Consider the following 21,566-nt stretch of genomic DNA (forward strand, 5'->3'; position numbering starts at 1 on the left):
GAGAAATAGCATTTACTTGTGTTAGATATCGACAATGTGTCTATAAGAAGTGTGTAATGAATCTAGAAAGGAAAGAAACCTGGGACTTTCAGTGGACCTGAATGTGGACACTCAGTGGACTCTCAGTGGAAATGTGAGTCTACACTGAGGTTTACATCAAACCAAAGCAGAGTCTAGACTGGGAGATAGTACAGGGATCACTGGCACCATGAGCCCACCAGTCCGATCTCCCCACATGACCAGATGCAGCCCTGAAATCACCCCATACACACACATTAATACATTCCCAGGCATCCCCTGGACATGGGCCTGGTAGGGCCCCACAGCATGCCAACAGTGCACTCTTCCTTAGCTCAGCCAAGAAACTTTCCTGAGCACTGCTTAGAGCATTTCCCCACTTCACTCCCCCAAAATAAATAGTCTGTCTTGACTTTTCTAAGAAGACATTGGTGTCTATCAGGCCATGGTGTCAGCAGCTTCTTTTTCTAGATATAAAAAGTTTTGGCCTTTGTAAGCATTTATCTCAGTTATTCTGCCCTGTCATGTGACACCCAGCCCAAGCCAGAATAGAAAAATGAACAGTGGTGACTATGGTCACAAAAAGACTTCACTTCTAGACTTCAGAATTTGAATTTCAGAAATAGTCTCACATGGTGTAATAGTATTATCCCTTTTGACTTAAAAGTATATTAATATGTTTATTGAATCACCATGAGATAATATGCAGCGAGCAAAGTTATTCAATGATTATGTTTCAGCATAGAGTGTCCCCCAGTTTCCATCCCATCTTTCTCTGCCCCTCCCTCCTACCTGACACTATATTGCAGATCATTTTTGTACTCCCATTTATCTCTCTCTTTTTTGCTTTATTTTTTTCTTTTAAGGAATCTGGTTTGCTATATTGTTAACTGAAAAGGAGGTATCATGCATATCACTTTACTTCTTTCAGCATCCAGTTCATTGTCCAGAATGATCATTTCCAACTATCATTCCTTTTGACTTTTCTTTTTAAAGAGCTTATAAAAATGTGTGGTAGACCAATTTGGGCAACTACAGGCCTAGTATCATGTGTTCAAATATGTCTCCAACATCCTTGGAACTGTTGAGTGTTCAAGAAATGCTAGATCTTTTAGCTGTCATCATGTCAAAGCAAAGAGTAAGCAACACAATGCCCTTGACAATAGAATACCCTTTTCCTTGTATTTGGCAATACAATACCCTTGACATTTATGCGGGATTTGTCTTGGAGTTTTTGCTAATCCCCCATCCCAAGTACCCTCTTGCAGTTAATTTCCCCCATAAAATGCAGTCAAGTGTAACCGAATAATTAAAGTGACCCTTTCCAGGCCCTTTGTGATTCTATAAATACAGGAGTAAAGTCCTTTGCTAAGTGATTAAAATAAATTCTGCCACCAAAATCAATGTCCTGTCACATTACATCATTGCCAGGATGACATTGACAATGTATTTTCCTCAATCCACAAAACCAATCCATACTGATCATGAGTGATGGGAACCATGCTACCATATAGCACCTGGGTTTGCTGAGGGGAAGAAAAATAGTTCTCTCAACAGGACAGGCAACCTGGAGGTCCAGCAAGCCCCTCTTAACGAGGGTTACCTCTACATAAGAACCAGAGAAGCAGATTAGAGGCAGGATGGGATGTGGCCAAAGCTCTGCCTAGTCCTGACTCTGTAAGTGGGTACACTCGACATTTAGTTCTTTACCAGATTTCCACATGATGTGTCTTTCAACCCAAGTATTATTTTCAAATATAAAAAGTGTAAGTATAAAATATATTCATGTACAAATGTTCTGCTCTAGTTTACATTAGTCATAATTCCATTTCCTGTTTTGGTCATCATAGAAGAATACAAACTGGTTGGAAATGGTCAGAAGAGAGAACCAGAAAATGATAGGTAGCATTGGTAGAAGAAACATGAATAAAATTGGAATTGTTTTGCTTTGAAAGGGAGAATAATTCTTGGCATTAAATAAAGGACTTGAAAATAATTTCTTTTAGATCAGACATGGCAGATAGAGAAAGTTCCTGCATCATATGGGTCTCCAGATACCAAGAATTCTAAAGAAAACTTTTTTTTTTATAAAAATCTGTTAAAGATCTAGAGAGGAGTGGAGTGATAGCACAGCGGGTAGGGCATTTGCCTTGTAAACGGCCGACCTGAATTCGATCCCCAGCATCTCATATGATCCTCCATGCCTGCCAGGAGAGATTTCAGGGCCAGGAGTAACTCCTTTAGTGCCACTGGATGTGACCTCCCCCCACCAAAAAAAAAAAGAGCCAGAGAAATAGTACAGTAGATAGAGCATTTGCCTTGCATGCAGCTGACCCAGGATCAATTCCCAGCATCCTATATCCCCTGAGCCTTCCTGGGATAGTTTCTGAGTGCAGAGCCAGATTTAACCTCTGAGCACACCCAGTGTAGCCCCATAACAACAAAAGTTCTGTTAAAGCTTGTATTAGAGGCCAAAGAAGAGAAAGAATCTGCCTAATGCAGAGAAGAAATGATTGGCCTTGGTGGTGCAAATGCCAGGTGATACAAGGTGATGTGAGGAATTGGTTTTGGGGAAGGACTTCCCCCTGCAATAAATTTCATGTATATAGCCTAGCTAAAACAAGGACTAAATATTCTACCTTTGGGGAAATAAATTTTTCTAGAACAGTTCCAGAGTGGATGAAACTTCTCTCCCATGGAGGCCCTGAAGTCATCCTGGGTTCAAACTGGGGTAGGAGAGAATGAATGGTTTGTGTGCTTAAGTAAGGTAGATTTTGGAAGTTGGGGTCAAGGGGGATCTGAATCTAGTAAATTTTTCTCTAATGGTCCTATGGTCCAAAATGACATATTCTAATTTAATGAAGAGTCTGTTTTTTGGCCGAGGTCACTGGACTCCTTGTCTCTGCCTTCTTTTTGTTTCATTATGAGCCTCCAAGATTTGGAGACAAGGAGCATTTTTGAGACATTCATGATATCTCACTCTTCAGACAGAATGTCAGGCTCTTCCACTTTATTTTCAACTGTCTTTGAGACAAAGACTAATTGGTTTGACCTCATGCTGTCACATATTGAGAGACATGAATCTTCAACACTCTTCCTTGAATTCATTGATTTCATTAAACACTGTCTGCTTGTGTTCACAAAATGTAATTTCCTAATGATTTCTTCAAACTACCACACATAAACAAAAAATTTTGTTTTGGAACAATGCCATTTCTTAGCTTTGATCTTGTGTTTTTAATCTTCTATTTCCAATAGGTCTTTTACATTAAGTCTATTAAGCCACAGAAAATATCAACCTTAGGAAAAAGTACTGTGATTGTCACCGGAGCAAACTTTACCCAGGCAACGAACATCACAATGATCCTGAAAGGAACCAGTACTTGTGATAAGGATGTGTGAGTTGAAAAATTTGTAATATGTAATCCTTAGTTATGTAGTTAAAAGCTAAATCTCATGCTAATGCATAGCACAGGGATGGTAATCTTAATATAGTCAGCTTATTTTCTTGTGCCAAAATGGGCCAATTAGGCTCAATATTTGAAGTGATTTCAGCACATAAAATAATTTAAACATCGCATTTGAAATTAATTGTGAGAAAATCTGCCCTGTATTAACAACAATCACAAAACTCCCATATACAGTACTTTAGGAATAGTGTCTCTTTGGGTTCTTGATTTGTTTTCATTAATGAAAGCAAGTTAAAGTGAACATTAACAACTCCAAAAAAATACAAAAACAAGTACCTTGGGATTTGATGGGAAAATATTGCAATTCTTCTGATATTTTACTTAAAACTTAAAAAGGAAAATTTTTGGTGTGTTTTTTTCAGTGTGTGACTTCCTCTTTATTAGATTATGTTTGAGTTTGAATAATAAGTAAATAAAACATACATGAGTCATATAAAAAGGAATAAAACATCCCCTTACAAATATCTGGTCCATGTACCACTTAAACATTATTTTTATGACTTCTTTTCCTCTTAACTAATTCTTTGCAATGAAACTGTATTTTAATGACACCTTTGTATATGTATTACCCACCAAGAAGAGAAGTGGTAGTAATAACAACACATTAGGTAATTTGAGTTTTCTGCTTGTTAGCTTTTATAAATTTGGGCTAATTTGAGGTAAAGTGATATTTCCATGTCTGTGAAGTCTAAGCTGAGATAGTTTTCATGATGGAACTGCAAGGAGGACAATCTGCTGGAGCGTGTTTGGGTTTTGAAGCACTAAAACAGATTTGCACCACATTTGAACCTGCCACGCTCATTGACGGAATTTTCTGTTTTAATTCATTTGCTGCGTCTTACTGCCATCTCCTTTCCTTCCATACAAGACATGTGGCTTTTCTGTCATTTGGATGGGAAAACAACTCATTGGTGACTTTCCACTCTTCTCCTAGGCACCTCATTGTCACGTAGACATGAGTGGCAGCGTTTATGCACATAGGTCTTTTTGTATCATTTTCCTGGCTAACTACCGTATTACCAGAGCCTTTCATTGGGTGCAGTGAAATCTGTGAAGTCAAACACTTGCGTGTTCACTCACAGGCATGTGGCTTTCTGGCAATGGAGTTCTGTGTCTCAGAGCTTTACCCTGCTTCTGCCTCCTGATATGCTCATTCCCATTCCAAGTGTGTCTTGAGCTACTGCAGTTATTAAATTAGATGACTAAGAGACCTTTCTGTGCATAACATTTCAGTCACCACATCTGTGTTGCTGAGCCCAGGTTCGTGAGCAGCAAACAGCAGAGCCCAGTGAATCCTGTAGTCTTGTTCTCCACAATCTTTTAATATGCTATTTTTAAAGCACCCAATTAAAAAATATTTTTCTGAAGGGAAAAAAATACAAAAATAGGAGTGAAATGACCCACATTTCTGTCTCCTCCCATAATTCATAAACAAATTTGAATTTTAATCATCAGCCATTTTAAGCTGAATTTTGTGAAGCTGTGCTAGGAATAGGATGATGACTTTGGGATCCTAAATCTGAGACCTAATGAGTTCTGCTGGTTTGGAAGGTTTGCCTTCTTCTGAGACCCTGTTACCACTGCCTGAGGGATAAAGACATTCAGCCTAGTCATCTTACACATCTTACACATTTCCCATAGAAGATCACATCATTTTTGGGAATGAATTCTCATGCATTGGGAATCAGTCAAACACAATCTAGTGCTTTATTGATCTGTTGGAAGCTGCGTGTCATGGAGGAAACAGAGCAGAAGGTTTTGCTTTGACTCTTGCAAAGTGTCCTGAAGAGTGTGTGGGAGCACTTAGGGCAGTCTTTCCCCCAATTCCACCACACATACACACCCCACTTCTAGTCTGAAAGCATTGTGGGAGGCATTGTGGCATCTTGAGTAATTCCAAGACCAGCACACTCTGGGCAAGGACTTTGCTTTTGGAGAGATGAGTGTCTTTAGCTGCCTAGAAGGCTTCTATTCCTCCCAGTGCTGGAAGAAGGGAACTTCTTTTTTGGGGGACCACATTCATGGTTTTCAGACTTACTCCTGGTTCAGTGCTCAGACCCTATGGAAGGCCAGGGAACACACCTAAGGCCCTATATGCAAGGCAACTCATAGGGTTACAACTTTAACCTATGCTAGTTCTCTGTCTCCTTCCCTTACTTATTAACCCTATCACAGATCTGAGAACTTTTTTTTCCTCTCATATGTATCTCTAATAGATCAGAAAACTACCAGTATCATACACAATAATATTAGCAGTAATCCCTTAATATTCATGCTTGGCTTTCTACAGTGATTTGGGGACTTGTTTCCTTACTGTAATGGTGCTGAGGACCCAGGCCCAAAGCCTCACCCAAGCAAGGCGAGTGCTGCCACTGAGTCAAATCCTCCAAAGCTGCTTCCCTCCTGCCCCTCCCCCCACTTCTAAGGGAAATACAAGTGACAAGATAGAATTCTCTCTTGCATGTACAACATACACAGAAGAAGAACTAAGCCTCGGGTCACTTTGGTCAATGACCTTTAATTTCTGCCTGGCCTGCAGCTGGTCTCCAGCTTGCACCTGGATTATCGTTCAAGTTTACAGTCTGTCGGCTCGGATAATCAACTGTACTGAGTGTCACTGCTGAATTTCTCTCCACCCTTTCCTAGGATCCAGGTTAGCCATGTGCTAAATGATACCCATATGAAATTCTCTCTCCCATCAAGCCGAAAAGAAATGAAGGATGTTTGTATCCAGTTCGATGGTGGCAACTGCTCATCTGTGGGGCACTTGTCTTACATCGCCCTGCCACACTGTTCCCATATATTTCCTGCTATCACCTGGATCAGGTACTTCTAAATTCTTGTTTCTCTCTCATATAGGTTAGCAAGGTTCTAGTTATAAAGCCCATGGACTTAAGAGAAATGAAGGTACACATACCATATACAAATTCTTCTTGGGATTTATTTCTAAAAAAGGGGGGGGGGTTGGAGGTATAGTACAGCAGGTAGGTCACTTGCTTTGCATGCAGCAAACACTGTTTTAATCCCATATGGTCCCCTAAACAGTACCAGGAGTTAATTCCTGAATACCGGGAGTAACTTGTAAGCACTTTTGGGTGTGGCCCTTAAAATAAAATAAAACAAAAAAAAACAACAAAAAGCAAAACCAAACAAATTCAAGCTTACCTGATAAGCAGGATGTTCCTGTGCTTATGATGCACTTTGTCAGCTCATTCTGCCTTACTCCTTGCCATAGAAGCCAAGAACTCCCAGTTTAATTCTTGTTTGTTGCAGTACCTATTCTGTGTTGTTGAAGTGTTTTATATAAAAGCATAGCCCTTGTCATTATTCTCACTTCTATCCATGAAATAAGACTTCTTTCTCTTCCCCTTTCCTCTCTTCTCCCCACTACTACTCTCTTTTTCTTTTTTCTCCCTTCTCCTTCTCTCTCCTCCATATTTCTCTTCCCTTCCTCTCCCCTCCCCTTTCCTTTTTTTTTTCTGGATACATCCAGAAATGCTTCGGTTCTGCTCCCAGGGGTTACTCCTGATGTGCTCTGGGGGATTACATGTGGTATTGGGGATTGAATCCAGGTCTACCATGTATAAGGAAAGTGCCTTATCTCTCAGTCCCATATTTCTTAAACTAGAAATGCAAATGTCTCTGGAGAGTTTTCTATGCTTTAGGAAAACATTAGGGACTCTTCATATGATGTAGCAGAATATACATTTCAAAGATGCTCTCTATGAAAGAGAGAGGAAGGGCCCGGAGAGATAGCACAGAGGTGTTTGCCTTGCAAGCAGCCGATCCAGGACCAAAGGTGGTTGGTTCAAATCCCGGTGTCCCATATGGTCCCCCATGCCTGCCAGGAGCTATTTCTGAGCAGACAGCCAGGAGTAACCCCTGAGCCGCCGGGTGTGGCCAAAAAACAAAAAAAAAAAAAAAAAAAAAAAAAAAAAAAAAGAAAGAGAGAGGAAGGCCCAAATAAAATCTCCCAGATGACTCCAAGGTAGAAAAGTATAAGGTATCCCTTTCCCCAATGCCCTAAGATTTCTATTGAAATGTTAATCAGACCTGGATTACAGGGACACACACACACACACACACACACACACACACACATACACACACACACACACACACACACACACACACACACACACACACACACACAGAGAAAGGGTCTGGCTGGAAGGAAGGGAGGAAAAAAGAGGTAGAGAGCCAGAGGAGAAGCAGCAGAGAAGAAGCTGCTTGGAAAAAGCTTAGCATAGAAGCCAGATGAGGAAAAGCATATGGCAGATAGGGCCTTGGAATAAAACAGGCTGACTCCAATGAAACTTTAACTGACTATGAATTCATATCTCCACCATTACCCTGCATTCATCAGACACATTGGCCAAAGGGCCTATAGGTGCCATGCCATGCCATGCCGACTAAGGCCTCACCCAATACGTGGATTTTAGACTTTATATTTTATATTAAATCAACAGAAAGGGGGGCCCGGAGAGATAGCACAGCGGTGTTTGCCTTGCAAGCAGCCGATCCAGGACCAAAGGTGGTTGGTTCAAATCCCGGTGTCCCATATGGTCCCCGGTGCCTGCCAGGAGCTATTTCTGAGCAAACAGCCAGGAGTAACCTCTGGGCACCGCCGGGTGTGGCCCAAAAACCAAAAAAAAAAAAAAAAAAAAATCAACAGAAAGGGAAAAAATTCTCCCCCTACTGGAAATTTAATTCACAGAGTCTGGAATATGACTCTAAAGATATTTTTTCACCACCCATGGCATAAGGCAAATTTCTATAATACTGTATCAATTAAAAAATACTTTGTTCTTTTAAAAGAAAAGTAATTACTACTTTAAGATAATAATAATTATTATAAGATTATTTGTGTGGGGGAATGACCATATCAGAGCATGCAAGAGGATTGATTTAAAGAACTGCAAGATATGGGCCAGAGTGATAACATAGCAGGGAGGGTGTTTGTCTTGCATGTGGCCAATCTGGGTTCAATCCCCAGCATCCCATAAGTTCCCTGAAGCCTGCCAGAGTAATTTCTGAGCCAGAGCCAGAAGTAACGCCAGGGATGGCTCAAAACAAAACAAAAAAAGCACAAGCTACTTTACCCTTGTAAGCTGAAAAACAGTGTTGAGGTGCTGTTGGGTTGGTTCCCCTCTGCATTCCCTCCCTGGCTCAGATGTTGCCCTTTTCGGCATCTTCACTGGCCTTTCTCTGGCTTTATCAAGGGCCTAATTTCTTCTGAAAACAGCCATCACTGGGTGAGGGCCCTTTTTGATACTCTCATGTAAAATGACCCCCCTTGCACCTTATTTCCAAGCTCAGATGAATGAGTCACACATGAAATAATCCAAACCAGGCAGAGGGTGAAACACGTGTAGTCTGGCAGTCTTCTCCCTAGTATGAAGCTCCCAGTCAGAACTACCGTTTTTATTGAGTACAGAGATCACTCCCGGGTGGGACAGTAAACCCACCCAGATTTATAAGGAAGACAATCTTTGTTTTGGGTGAAACAAAGTTGTAAACACACAGATACAAAGAAACTAGAGATAAACTTTGTTTTAGGTAAAATAAGGTGTAACCCAATGCTCTCATATCACCCTAACTAGCATTCTAAGGGCCCTGAAACAGAACACAGTCACATTCTGAGTTGCCAGGGCTTGGGACTCCAGCACTCAGGGTGAGGTGACCCTCTTCAGGCTCTGACCACCACATAAAGAAGGTAGAAATTCCAAAGCCAGGGTTACAGCACACCAGGTGTCTGCCTGGAACTAATCTGCCCTGTTGATGACCCTCAAATATCAGTGTGACATGAGGAGTTTGTTACATCTCTGGGCAGGGATGGTCTGGGTTGCCTTCTACAGATGGAGAAAGCGACTTTCCTGGCTTATAGGCAATCAGCCCCAGAGTGCTATGCTTTGAACTACCACTGTGTTTGACTTTGCTTTCATATCAAAGACTTTATGAGATTGAGGAAGTACCTCTAGGTAGTCTGGCTCAAGTTGACCCCCATCACTATGTATCAACCCCCTCTTTGGCCCTTAGCATTGCTGAGTGTAGTCTCTACATATAGAATTTCCAAAGCAGGAAGTCTTCATAACGTTCTGTAACCTGTGTCACTGTGTCACTGTGTCACCTCTGCCTCTTCACTATTCCTGGGTCCCGGTGCCCTAAGTTAGCTTGGCTATTTTCTCTTTGTTGTTCCTGGGTCACAGTGCTCTGAGTTAGCCTGGCCGTCTACAGAGCATCCAAGTTTATTTGTTCTCATTTTGGTGAGATCAGGACAAGTCATCTTGTGCAGTGTTGGGCAACCTTTTTTTTTTCAACAGAGCCAAATCTCGCCAAAACCATGATTGAAATTTATTTTGAGAGCCACACAGAGCGTGCACTGACAGAGGCTAGGAGCAGAGTCCTGACACCTGGCACACAGAAGAGCGGCATTAAAAAGTGTAAAGAGCCACATGTAGCTCTCGAGCCGCAGCTTGCCAACCACTGATCTAGTCTTTCCCCCTTGTGGCTTTCATATCCTGTCCAAATTGGCACCTACCTCCTTGGCTTGTCCTCAGGGTTTTTTTGTTGTTTGTTTGTTTTGGTTTGGTTTGGTTTTGGGGTCACACCCGGTAGCTCTCAGGGGTTCCTCCTGACTCCACGCCCAGAAATGGCTCCTGACAGGCTCAGGGGACCATATGGGATGCTGGGATTTGAACCAATGACCTTCTGCATGAAAGGCAAACGCTTTACCTCCATGCTATCTCTCTGGCCCTATTCTCAGGGGTTTAGCCAGGCAGTGGGGCTAACACTTCATAATCCTGTACCCAGCGTGAATATCTAGGAACCCCCATAAATTGCGTAGGGTAGCAGAGCTGGGGTCAGTTGTTTCTGTAGCCACTGATGGCTACATGGGTCACCTATGGGGAAGGGGAGAAACAGGAGTACACTTTCCACTTGGTTTCAGAGACAGGAGCAAGCCTGAGTTAGATGGTTGACAAGCAGGGCTTTTTTTGTACGCCTAATGTCACTCCCATTTATCCTGTCCAGAGTGTTCCCTCACTCCCTAAATAAAGTATAATTGGTAGGTAGGCTGGAAATTTGATTTTGAAAATTGTTAAATTGAAGCATCTTCATATAGATTAAATAGCAATCAAAGAAAACTCTATTTAGTGGCACCTTTTCAAGGTATTTTGATGATTTGATTATATGTCACCATGGCGCAACAAAACTCAAAACTATCAAAGAATTTCAGCAATTTTCCCCCTAAGATTTAAATAGGATCCAACCTGTTTCTTTCTTCTTTTTCTGAATTTGTGTTACCTTAAAATAGATGAATATGTAACCAGTATCATTAAATGACTTCTAAAATTGTCAGGCATACGAAATTAAGATGTGTTCCGTTGCTCTCAAACATCATTGATCTTAATACGAAATACAAATAACTTCATACTTAATTCCTAGATGCCAAATGCCCAAGTGTTTACTCTAAAATTCCTGCTTTTTTGTTCCTCTTTCCTTACAGTGGTGGCCAGAATATAACCATCATGGGCAGAAATTTTGATGTAATTGACAACTTAATCATTTTCCATGAGGTGAAAGGAAACATAAATGTAAGTCTTTAGCTGCTCTATAATCATAGTCATTTTGCAAGGATGGTTTTGTTTTCATCACACTCTGTTGGGAGATGTCTTTGATTTCTGTGCCTTGATATGATAAACTTGTGCCTGTTGCCTCTGACATACCACCTGAGTTTCAGTAGAAATAAGCATGAACAGAGTGTCTGCAGTGGGGCGCCCAGAGGGAAGAGGAAAGAACTTGCTATGGTATGGTTTCCTCCTGTGTGATCTGTGATAAGAACTTTAAAGAGACAGTGTTTGTGACTGTGTGTGCAAATGCCTTGCAGGTAGTTAGGTGTGAAATAGAGGAGCTTTTCAGTGAAGAGTCAATGCACTGTTTTTCTCCTGTAGGGAGAGTTTCAATGCACAGGTTAATAAGGGGCCTGGTCTGGTCCTATCCTTCTTTCTTTCTCTTGGCATTGTGTCTGGCCCAGTTGATTTCTTTCAACTGTTTTCATCTGCTCTTGAATTTTATCTTACACACACACACACACACACACACACACACACACACACACACACACACACGTCTGGTGTGTGTGTTGATCCATTACCAGGAACACTAACTTGTTTATAAGTTAGAACACTAACAAGTACCATGACAATGTTAATGAGTGGGAGAAGCAGAATGTGTCTCAAATACAGGTAAGGGGTGTGGGTGGAGGGATATGGAGTGCATTGGTGGTGGAAATGTTGCACTGGTGAAGGAGGGGTGTTCTTTTTGTGACTAAAACCCAACTACAGTCATGTTTGCAATCACAGTGTTTAAATAAAAAAAAATGAAAAAAATGAAAAAGAAAAGGGAAAAAAATAAAAATATTTTATTTATTAGATTGATTAGTTTTTGGGCCACACCCAGTGGTGCTCAGGGGTTGCTCCTAGCCTGCACTCAGAAATCACCCCTGGCAGGCTGGGGGACCATATGGGATGCCAGGAATTGAACCAGGTCCCTTCCCACGTCAGCCGCATGAAAAGCAAATGCCCTACAACTGTCCGATCTCTCTGGCCCTTTCAAAGCATTTCTAATTCCTCTGCTAGTTTCTCTATTCTTTGTTGAGAGATATGAGAGTAGCAACCTCTGACAGTTCAAGATGTTCACTTCCTGCCAAAACTAGCCAGCACGAGAATGGCCCCTTTTGGGGCCTCCGGTTTAGGGGCCTTCTTGCATTATCCTGTATAGCTTCATCATACCCACGTCTGATTTTTGGCACACTCAGAGCTCGTCCCAAACTCACCTATGTATATTTCAAATCCTGTACCTATGACAGGGCAGATCCCTGGTCTGCTCTCAGAATTGCCTCTGCTGGCCAGAGACATTGCACACATGATCCAGGGTCTGGCTTTTCCTTCTCAAGTCAAAACTCAGGAAACAAGGAAAACTTGTTCCACTCCATGGTGACTGTAGCATTCTTTTGGGAGCATGGACGAAAGACAATTAGGCAATAGGGAGAAAAGATATCTTGGGACTGGTGTGATATCACAGTGGTAAGGTATTTGCCTTGCACGCAGCTGACCCAGAATGAACCTGGGTTCTATCCTAGTGCCACAGCACCTCCAAGCCAGGAGCTATTTCTGAGTGCATAGCCAGGAGTAACCCCTGAATGTCACCGGGTGTGACCCAAAAACAAAAAAAAAAGACAGGAAGGAGGAAGGAAGGAAGGAAGGAAGGAAGGAAGGAGGAAGGAAGGAAGGAAGGAAGGGGAGGAAGGAAGGGAGGGGGGAGGGAGGGAGGGGGGAGGGAGGGGGGAGGGAGGGAGGGAGGGAAAGGAAAGAAAGAAGGAGGAGAAAGAAAGAAAGAAAGAAAGAAAGAAAGAAAGAAAAGAAGAGAAAGAAGAAAGAAAGAAAGAAAGAAAGAGGAAGGAAGGAAGGAAGGAAGGAAGGATAGGAAGGAAGGAAGGAAGGAAGGAAGGAAGGAAAGAAGAAAGAAAGAAAGAAAGAAAGAAAGGAAAGAAGAAAAGAAAGAAAAAAGAAAGAAGAGAAAGAAAGAAAGAAAGAAAGAAAAAAGAAAGAAAGAAAGAAAGAAAGAAAGAAAGAAAGAAAGAAGAAAGAAAGAAAGAAAGAAAGAAAGAAAGAAGAAAGAAGAGAGAGAGAAGGAGGGAGGGAGGGAGAGAGAGAAAAAGAAAAAAGAGAGAAAGAAAGAAAGAGAAAAGAAAGAAAGAAAGAAAGAAAAAGAAAGAAGAGAGAGAGAAGGAGGGAGGAGAGAGAGAAAAAGAAAAAAGAGGAAGAAAGAAAGAGAGAAAGAGAGAGAGAAAGAGAAAGAGAGAGAGAAAGAGAAGACATCTTCACTGGGTTTAAAAGTTGGCAATACTGCTGGGATGGTACTTGCCTTGCCTATGGGTGACCCATATTCAATCCCTAGCATCCCATACAGTCCCTGAGCACTTCCAGGAGTAATTCCTGCATGCAGAGTCAGGAATAACCTCTGAACATTGTGGGGTGTAGCACCCAAACCAAAGTTGGCAGAAGGGGTATCGTGAGCTCCTCTGACACTGGTGCTCATGTGTCTCATCTGGAGAGGTGCTCAGAGCAATGATCTGCTTATTGATGGGGCCCATGCCCCCCTGGCTGTGCATGTGGCCAGGATGGATAGTGATAGTGGGGTTCAAAGATGGCAGGGCAGCCAGACAAAAACCACGAAGCAGTGTATATTGTGCTTGCTCCTTGTGGGACAAACAAGGAGCAAACTCATGACCAGCTACTTTCAAAGCTTCTTCTCTGCCATGGAGTGATTCCATGAGGCACCTGAGTGGATTCATTTAGAAGAGTGAAAGGAAATAAGATTGCCAGGGAAGGCAGTTGGAAATTGCTTGGAAACAAGAGGAAAAGAGCATTTCAGAATGTGGGAGCTGGTCCCTATGTGGAAATTTAAAAAGACAAAGAAAATGCCGTCAGCGTGGCCCTGTCATCTTTCTTTCTTTTCTTTTTTTTTTTTTTTTTTTTTTTTTTTTTGTTTTTGGGTCACACCCGGCAGTGCTCATGGGTTACTCCTGGCTCCACAGTCAGAAATCACTCCTGGCATGCTGGGGGGACCATATGGGATGCCGGAATTTGAACCAATGACCTTCTGCATGAAAGGCAAACGCCTTACCTCCATGCTATCTCTCTGGCCCCATCTTTCTTGAAGTGTTTTCTGCTTTGTGTTAGCCTGTGGGATTCTCGATGCCCAGAAGGCAAAGACAGTGGATTTCGTGGCCTCATCATCTTGCCTGAAATGTGAACGAGAAATTCAGAAATGGAGTTGAAAAGGGTCTCAAGGAAAGGGAATTTTTCTTGTCTAAATTCTAGTCCTTTGCTTTGTGTTTTCTCCACCTATTGGTTTGTGCCCACCCTCTTTTTTCATACTCCCACATGAGAAAGTAAATTTTTCATTTCAAAAGAGAAAAAATGGGGCCAGAGCAATAACTGGTAGTTTTGCCTTGCATGCAGCCAACCCGTGTTAAATACCCCAGCATCCTGTATGGTCTCCTGAGCCTGCCAGAAATAATTTCTAAGCATAGAGGCAGAAGTATGCCATCAAATGTGCCTGCCCCCAAAAAAGAGAGAAAGTTTCTTCCCTTAACATATCTCACCTTAGGAATCTTAGTTGTAGGATTTTTTTTGTTTGTTTTATTTTTCTTTGGGGGCCACTCAGGGCTTATTCCTGACTCTGAGCGCAGGGGTCACTGCTTGTGGCATTTTGGGGAATGCCTGTCATGCCATGGGTTAAGCCTGCATTAACTATATGCAAGTAAAGGGCTCAACCACTGTACTATCTATCTCTCTAGCCCTTGGTTGCTTTTTTTTAAACACACCTTTCTCAAGGCCAAAGAGGAAGCTCAATGTTAGACTACAGGCCTTGCACATATCCCTGGGCTGTTTCTTTGCCCCAGAGATAAGTTTGTCAACTTTCCCTTTTCACCAGCTCTCTCTGTTGTTCTGAGCATCTGAGAAAGACAATACACAATATTGTCACTTGTGATAGCCCAGGAAACCTTTCTCCTGTCTCATGCTCTGCTCTTTTTTTCAAAGATGAGGCCCATTGTCCTCTCCAGTTCTGTTTTCTGTGAGGTCTGCACTGCCTTTTCCTTCTGTGATGGCTGATTTCTGCTGAAGAAGGTTTTGCCAAGAACACACAGGCCAGAAGCCTCATTCTCATCCAGGAATTCCCTGGGACTTGGCCCCATAAACTTGAAGCACATGTACCTATTGCCACCATCTTGCCCTTTTTCTCACTCTGATTTTCAACCCCAGACCCGAATACCAGCGCCTATCAGCAGAAATTCCCAACTGACCATACAAAATATTCTTGTCATTCGGCTGATATTGGTTTCAGGTGCCAGTGAGCTTGTATGAAAGGCTGAGAACCACAGCTCCAGCCCCTGTTTCTTTGTCAGTGGGTGTGACACTGCCCCAGTGGTATCTAAATGCATGTAGGAATAATCGTGAATAATTGGGTATCCATCAAAGATTTCAAATATGCTACAACCAGAATCAACTGTGTTGTGCACCTGAGGTATAGCAGCAGCACTCACCATGTTGCTTCTCTAGACAGATGGGGCACTGAGTGAAGAAGTTTCAGGCTCCCTTCTCTCTGCCTTTGCTTCCCCAATTACTGCCAGCCCCTTCCCTGCTTGCTCCTCTCTGCAGTACTAACAGCCCCGGGAAAGGGTGAGAGTGTGAGCAGCTTGCCAGTCCCTGCTTAGGCCTGTGAAAATGCATCATCACTGTGTGCAAACCTCATTGCATTCCATGAGCCCTCATCTCATCTCATCCCATTTCATCTCATCTCATCTCATTTAGGTTTCATTCAACCTTGTGCATCTCCCTATCTCCACTTAATTTACTTCTGGATTTTTGTGCATGGGGGTCACATCCAGTGGTACTCAGGACTTAGTCCTGATTCTGCATTTAGGGATAATTTCTGGCAGTGCTCAGATGTTGGTGTCAGGGATCAAACTTTGAACTCTCGCAAGCAAGGCAAGCACCTTACACAGTGTACTATCTCTCTGTCCCCATCCATGTGAGATGTGAGAACAAAAGTGGATGCCAGTTTAGTTGACCAGATCACTTAGTGCTTAAATACTGATGGAAGAGGAGCTGCTTAAACCCAGAACCCCCTGGGCCAAAGATTTGTGCTGCAAAAAAATTTTTAGGAGAATGAGATGGTTAGACAAAGAGAACTCATTGACTACTATTTTAGGCAAATTGTGTTTTTTGAAAGGGATTCCACCAGTTAGACAGACACAGAGGAGGCCTTAATATAGACCCACTTTGCACACACTATCCTGGGTGGGTCTTTACCTGTTTCTTAGGGCTTCTTAGGCAGGAATTTCTGTTGTCTATGAATAAGTCAATTTTGGGAGGTCGGTTAGCAGGAGAAGGAGACACGTAGCCCATTAAGGGAATAGAGTGAGTTTTTGATAAAAATGTTCTGAGCCAATCATGAGCAGGAATGAGATCTGTCTAAAATAATGTTAGTCTGTGCTGGAAGGGAATGACTGGAGAACTCAGAATTAAACAGCTGTGGGCCTTTAGAAGTCTCTGGGCCTGGATGATTCAGAACAGGGGACATCTCAGTCCATCGGACATTCATTCTAGATACGGGAATTCAGCGAGGAGTCTTTTTAGGGGGCCCATGCCAGACCGCTTTAAATCCCAGAGCAGTGATTCCTGAAAGAAGTTATTAAGGACTTCTCCCTTCCTCTTTTAGGTATCAGAACACTGCACAGCAACTTCCTGTCGGTTTTCAGCTCCCAACTTAAAGAATTTCAAGGTCCGTTCAAATGTCATGGTGAGGCTGAGAGTTCAGGAGACCTTCTTGGACTGTGGAAGCCTGCAGTATCTCGAGGGACCCCAACTTCACAGGTTTACCGGGTTGACCCTGCTGTGGATACAGAACTGGAAAGTCAAAATCCAAGTAGGTTTACTAAATACTGAGCTGATGATGCCCAATCCTCCCCACTGCCCCCACATATGGTGAATTTCCACCTGCACATCTACATTCTCATTGCCACCATGTTCTTTGCAGAAAGAAAATGACAATTTTAACATCTCCAAGAAAGACATTGAAATCACTCTCTTCCATGGGGAGAATGGGCAGCTGAATTGCAGTTTTGAAAATATTACCAGGAACCAAGATCTCACCACGATCTTCTGCCAAAATCAAAGGCATCACAACTGCCAACAGCATTGCCAGTGCCTCTCCAAGAAAGTTCGGGTAAGTCACCTGGTAGTTTTTTGTTTTTGTTTTGGGGTCACACCCAGTAATACTTAGGGGTATTTCTGACTCTATATTCAGAGATCTTTTCTGCCAGTCTCGGGGGATTATATTGGATGCTGGGAATCAAACCTGGATCAGCTGCATGAAAGGAAAATGCTCTACCTCCTGTGTTGTTGCTCTAGCTCCAGTCACCTAGTGTTTTTATCCTACAGTCTGGTCATCCTGGAGCCAAAAAATTAAAGTAGAATTTTCCAAGGATCTTCCTGATTTTTTTTACTTTAAAGACCAGCAAAGCTGGTCCAAAATAGCTGGCAAAACCCATCTCTGTGTCTATTTTAAAGTCAAAGCATTGAATACATCATTGTCTATAAAACGAATGAATCTTGATGGCTTTTGTTCTACTATATATTTACACTGTAGCATCTGTGAGCAGAATCTCCAGATCCACTGGTGAACAAGCTTTCATTCTTTTCCCAAAAGTGGAGGTTTCTTAGCAGAAACCCACAGTGTGCATATGTTGGGGAAGGGAGAGGGGGGTAACTCCTCTACAGTGCACTCACATAGCAGCAGAGTCTGAGGAACACCAGATGAACCATGGCTGCTTTTTATACCCAAATTCATTTGAGGGGCCCATGACCAGTGTATTTAGGTCTCATCTCCCGAGACGTGAACTTACTGATAAGAAAACTTTTCAGATGAAAAATTTCCCTTTACATAATTTTTAGGCTACATGAGGCTCTGCCTAGTCTCTACTGGGTAAAGAGTGAGATATAAGAGGAGTTGGAGTGAGAACCTCCAGTGCTGTCTAGGGTATCACATGCCCCCCCCACAAGATCATTGCTAAATATAGCCTTTGAGGCCTTGAAGCACCATTGTATACAGTACTGGAAGATTCCCCTCTCATGGAATCAGCTAGCCAGTTGATATGAGTGAACCCCTTTAGCACCACTGTGTGGGCTTCTCCCCAAATAATATGCTTTATGATTCTGTAGTCATAAAAATTAGATTAATCACAAAAAGCAACTCAGACTAGAAGGTCAACCCCAACAGTTTTTTTTGTCCAATCTGTGTTCTTCAGTTTCATGTCCAAATTTGCACCTCCCAATTTCATGGCCAAGCTAACCCTCCAGTTTCATGTTCAAACTGCTCTCCCCGATTTCATGTCCGAACTCGCCTTTGCTTAACAGTGTGGGTTTCAATCAGTTATTTGACTTCCAAATTATAATAATGATCATAAACCCCATCAGGACCATGACTTTTCTTTATAATGTTATTGTAGCTTGGGTCACATGGTTAGACTAGCATCACTATTTATGGCTTTCACCTACAAAGTCGCTGGACCTTCACCACCACCAAATTGCTCAAGATCCTTCAGAAAGTGAAACTGCCACTGATGAAGTTCATTAAGAAGAACAAATGCTGTGTGAGCTAGTTCCAAGCATCATTGATCAGAGTGGGATGTGGCAGGGAAGAAAACAGACCTGAACTCCTGTCTTTTGGGAGCTTGACTATGGAGCCATGTAGTGGAGGAAGTTACTGAAACATGTTTAGACAGTGGTGGTAGTGGTTAGGGTGAAAATGAAATGAAGAGAGAAATTAGCATGAGAGGGAGTTGGTGATTGGACCAAGATCTCCTTATCAAGAGAGAGGGTGTTTGTACAGGTGCTGGAGTCAGGAATCACCTTCTAGGCTGAAGTGTTTAGGTACCACAACATCTAAGGACCTAACCTGAAACCTGCCCTATGTATTTGAGTGTAATAAAGCAACCAAATAAAAGGCCATTGTGAGGGGCCTACAGATAATACAGGGGTTAAGACACATACCTTGCATTTGACTGACCCTAATCCCAAACTTGTACCACAAGTTACACTGACATTACTGGAAACTCCCAAGCATTGCCAATGTGGTAATTGCCAATGTGATAATTGCCAATGTAGTCCAGGTAAAACCCAGCACCTCAGGGCCTGAACAGTACAGCATCCTCATGCCTTGCAGTGAATAAACTATTGCCCAGAGTGGCAAGCAAGCACAGCTTGAGTGATTACCTGCACACACACACACACGCACACACACACACACACACACACACACACACACACACCTGCAAAAAGAAATAAAAAGAGACCATTGTGGGAAGAGCAAAGGGGCAAAGGGGGCTGGAGACTTAAGAGGTTAGAGGTTTACAGGTTCCAGGAGATGCATTGGCTCCTAGTAGATGGTGGCTCAGGCATACCTTTATAAAGCCCCAGGAGAGTTTGCAGCTGGAGCTCCACGAGCCAACTCATTTCAACATGCAGCACCTTAAGCCTTCTGAGCAGCCTTCAGACAAAGGACATTAGCACCCTATTTTGGAGAAGACAACAGTGGGATGAAGTTGGTCTTTTAGCCAGTGAGGAGAGCCAGGCAAAAGGACCAGAATGTGGGTCCAGAATCTCTGATGCACTTGACTGCCTTTCGCAACATAGAACAAAGGTTCAAACCCCATATCCAGCTTGAGTCCTTATATGTCAGCAATGTTGAATTAAGCCATGATTACAAGTTCTCTAAACCTTTATAACTAACAAACACAAAACTGGAAACCTTTTCTGATGCCACTAAAGCAACCTTTGTTAAACTGGTGTTTTGGTTTGTTTGTTTTGTATTTTTGTCCCAGGAAGCTTCATTTAAAATGGGCCTACCTAGAAAATACGGACACAGAAGAGATAAAGTCAGAGATACTTAGTCATTATCAATATGGGCTCACCCTACTCCTGCCACTAAAAACCCTCAGAACAGAGGAGAATCAACTTTAAAATTTCTAGGTGCTGGGGACAGAGAGACATTACAGGGTTCAAGGTGTTTGCCTTAAATGAAGCTGACCAAGGTTTGATCCCCAACTCCACATAATGGTCTCCCAGAACTGCCAGGAGTATGTCCTCAGCACAAAAAATTCTAGATGGAAAATGAAGCAGGAGAATGAGCATTATCAAGTGATCACTAACCTTTGGCCTTAGATGACCAAGCTAAGATTACCAAAGGGGGGATGATAAGAATGATAAGGTGGACTAGAAATTGGAAGTGAGGTCACTGGGGAGGATTTGGGGGCACATTGGTAGTGGCAAAGTGTATAACTGTATGCATCAAGATTACAAATGCTAATGCTATTGTCAACATGTTAACACAACTTTCATAAAAGCAATATAATAGAGCTGGAGCGATAGCACAATAGATAGGGTGTTTGCCTTGCACATGGCCAGCCCAGGTTCAATCCTTGGCATCCCATATGGTCCTCTGATCCTGCCAGGAGTAATTTCTGAGTGCAGAGCCAAAAGAAACCCCTGAGTGCCACTAAGTATGGCCCCAAAACAAAACAAAAAAAAAACAAAACAAACAAGGTCCAGGAGAGATAGCACAGCGGCGTTTGCCTTGCAAGCAGCCAATCCAGGACCAAAGGTGGTTGGTTCGAATTCCGGTGTCCCATATGGTCCCCCGTGCCTGCCAGGAGTTATTTCTGAGCAGACAGCCAGGAGTAACCCCTGAGCAACACTGGGTGTGGCCCAAAAACAAAACAAAACAAAACAAACAAAAAAGGGGCTGGAGTGATAGCGCAATGGTAGGGCATTTGTCTTGCACTTGGCTGACCCAGACGGACCTGGGTTCGATCCCTGGCATCCCATGTGGTCCCCTGAGCCAGGAGCAATTTCTGAGCACATAGCCAAGAGTAACTCCTGAGTGCCACTGGTTGTGGCCCCAAACAAAACAAAAACAAGAAAGCAATACATAAAATCTCTAGGTCTACAACAACATATCTCAGCTGGCCTAACTGAGAACCCAGGCTCCTTGAAGGTCCTTTGACTCTGTTTGCTGTTGAGGGATGGAGCCCAGAGCTTCACTCATTGGATACTGGGGCTCTACATCTGAGCAATTTCCCTGTCCCTCAGGGGACTGCTCTGACTTGGCTCAAGACTTGTCAATATCTACCCCTGAGATGGGCTGTCAACTCAGATCTCCTTTTCGACCCATATAGTGTGCTGATGTCTGGGCCAAACAATAGGGAGCCTGGGCAAGTGTCTTCCTCCGGGGCTCTGATGGACTCTGTCCTGCAGGTGAAGCTGGGAAACTTGGAGCTGTATGTGGAGCGAGAGGCCATGCCATCAACCTGGTACTTTCTCATCGTGCTGCCTGTCCTGCTCCTGATTGTCATATTTGGTAAGTGCCTATTTCCTTATTTCCACAAATTAAAACAATGGGTCCTGGGGCTTCTAACAGGCAGATTGAGGCCCAGCATTCAGGAATGTT

The 21,566-nt window shown here is 42.8% G+C and overlaps 1 protein-coding gene across 1 annotated transcript in view; it reads left to right on the forward strand.

Moving 5' to 3' along the window:
* Window positions 1-21,566, forward strand: part of PLXNC1 (plexin C1) — a 190,696-nt gene that overhangs the window by 96,145 nt on the left and 72,985 nt on the right. The window contains exons 10-15 of the mRNA XM_049782862.1: window positions 3,277-3,416; window positions 6,135-6,314; window positions 10,996-11,083; window positions 16,779-16,985; window positions 17,097-17,285; window positions 21,374-21,476. Of these exons, the coding sequence (XP_049638819.1) occupies window positions 3,277-3,416; window positions 6,135-6,314; window positions 10,996-11,083; window positions 16,779-16,985; window positions 17,097-17,285; window positions 21,374-21,476 (907 nt within the window). The remainder of the gene's footprint in view (window positions 1-3,276; window positions 3,417-6,134; window positions 6,315-10,995; window positions 11,084-16,778; window positions 16,986-17,096; window positions 17,286-21,373; window positions 21,477-21,566) is intronic.

This window comes from Suncus etruscus, chromosome 11 (genome assembly GCF_024139225.1).
Source record: "Suncus etruscus isolate mSunEtr1 chromosome 11, mSunEtr1.pri.cur, whole genome shotgun sequence".
In the NCBI taxonomy this organism is placed as follows: Eukaryota; Metazoa; Chordata; class Mammalia; order Eulipotyphla; family Soricidae; genus Suncus; species Suncus etruscus.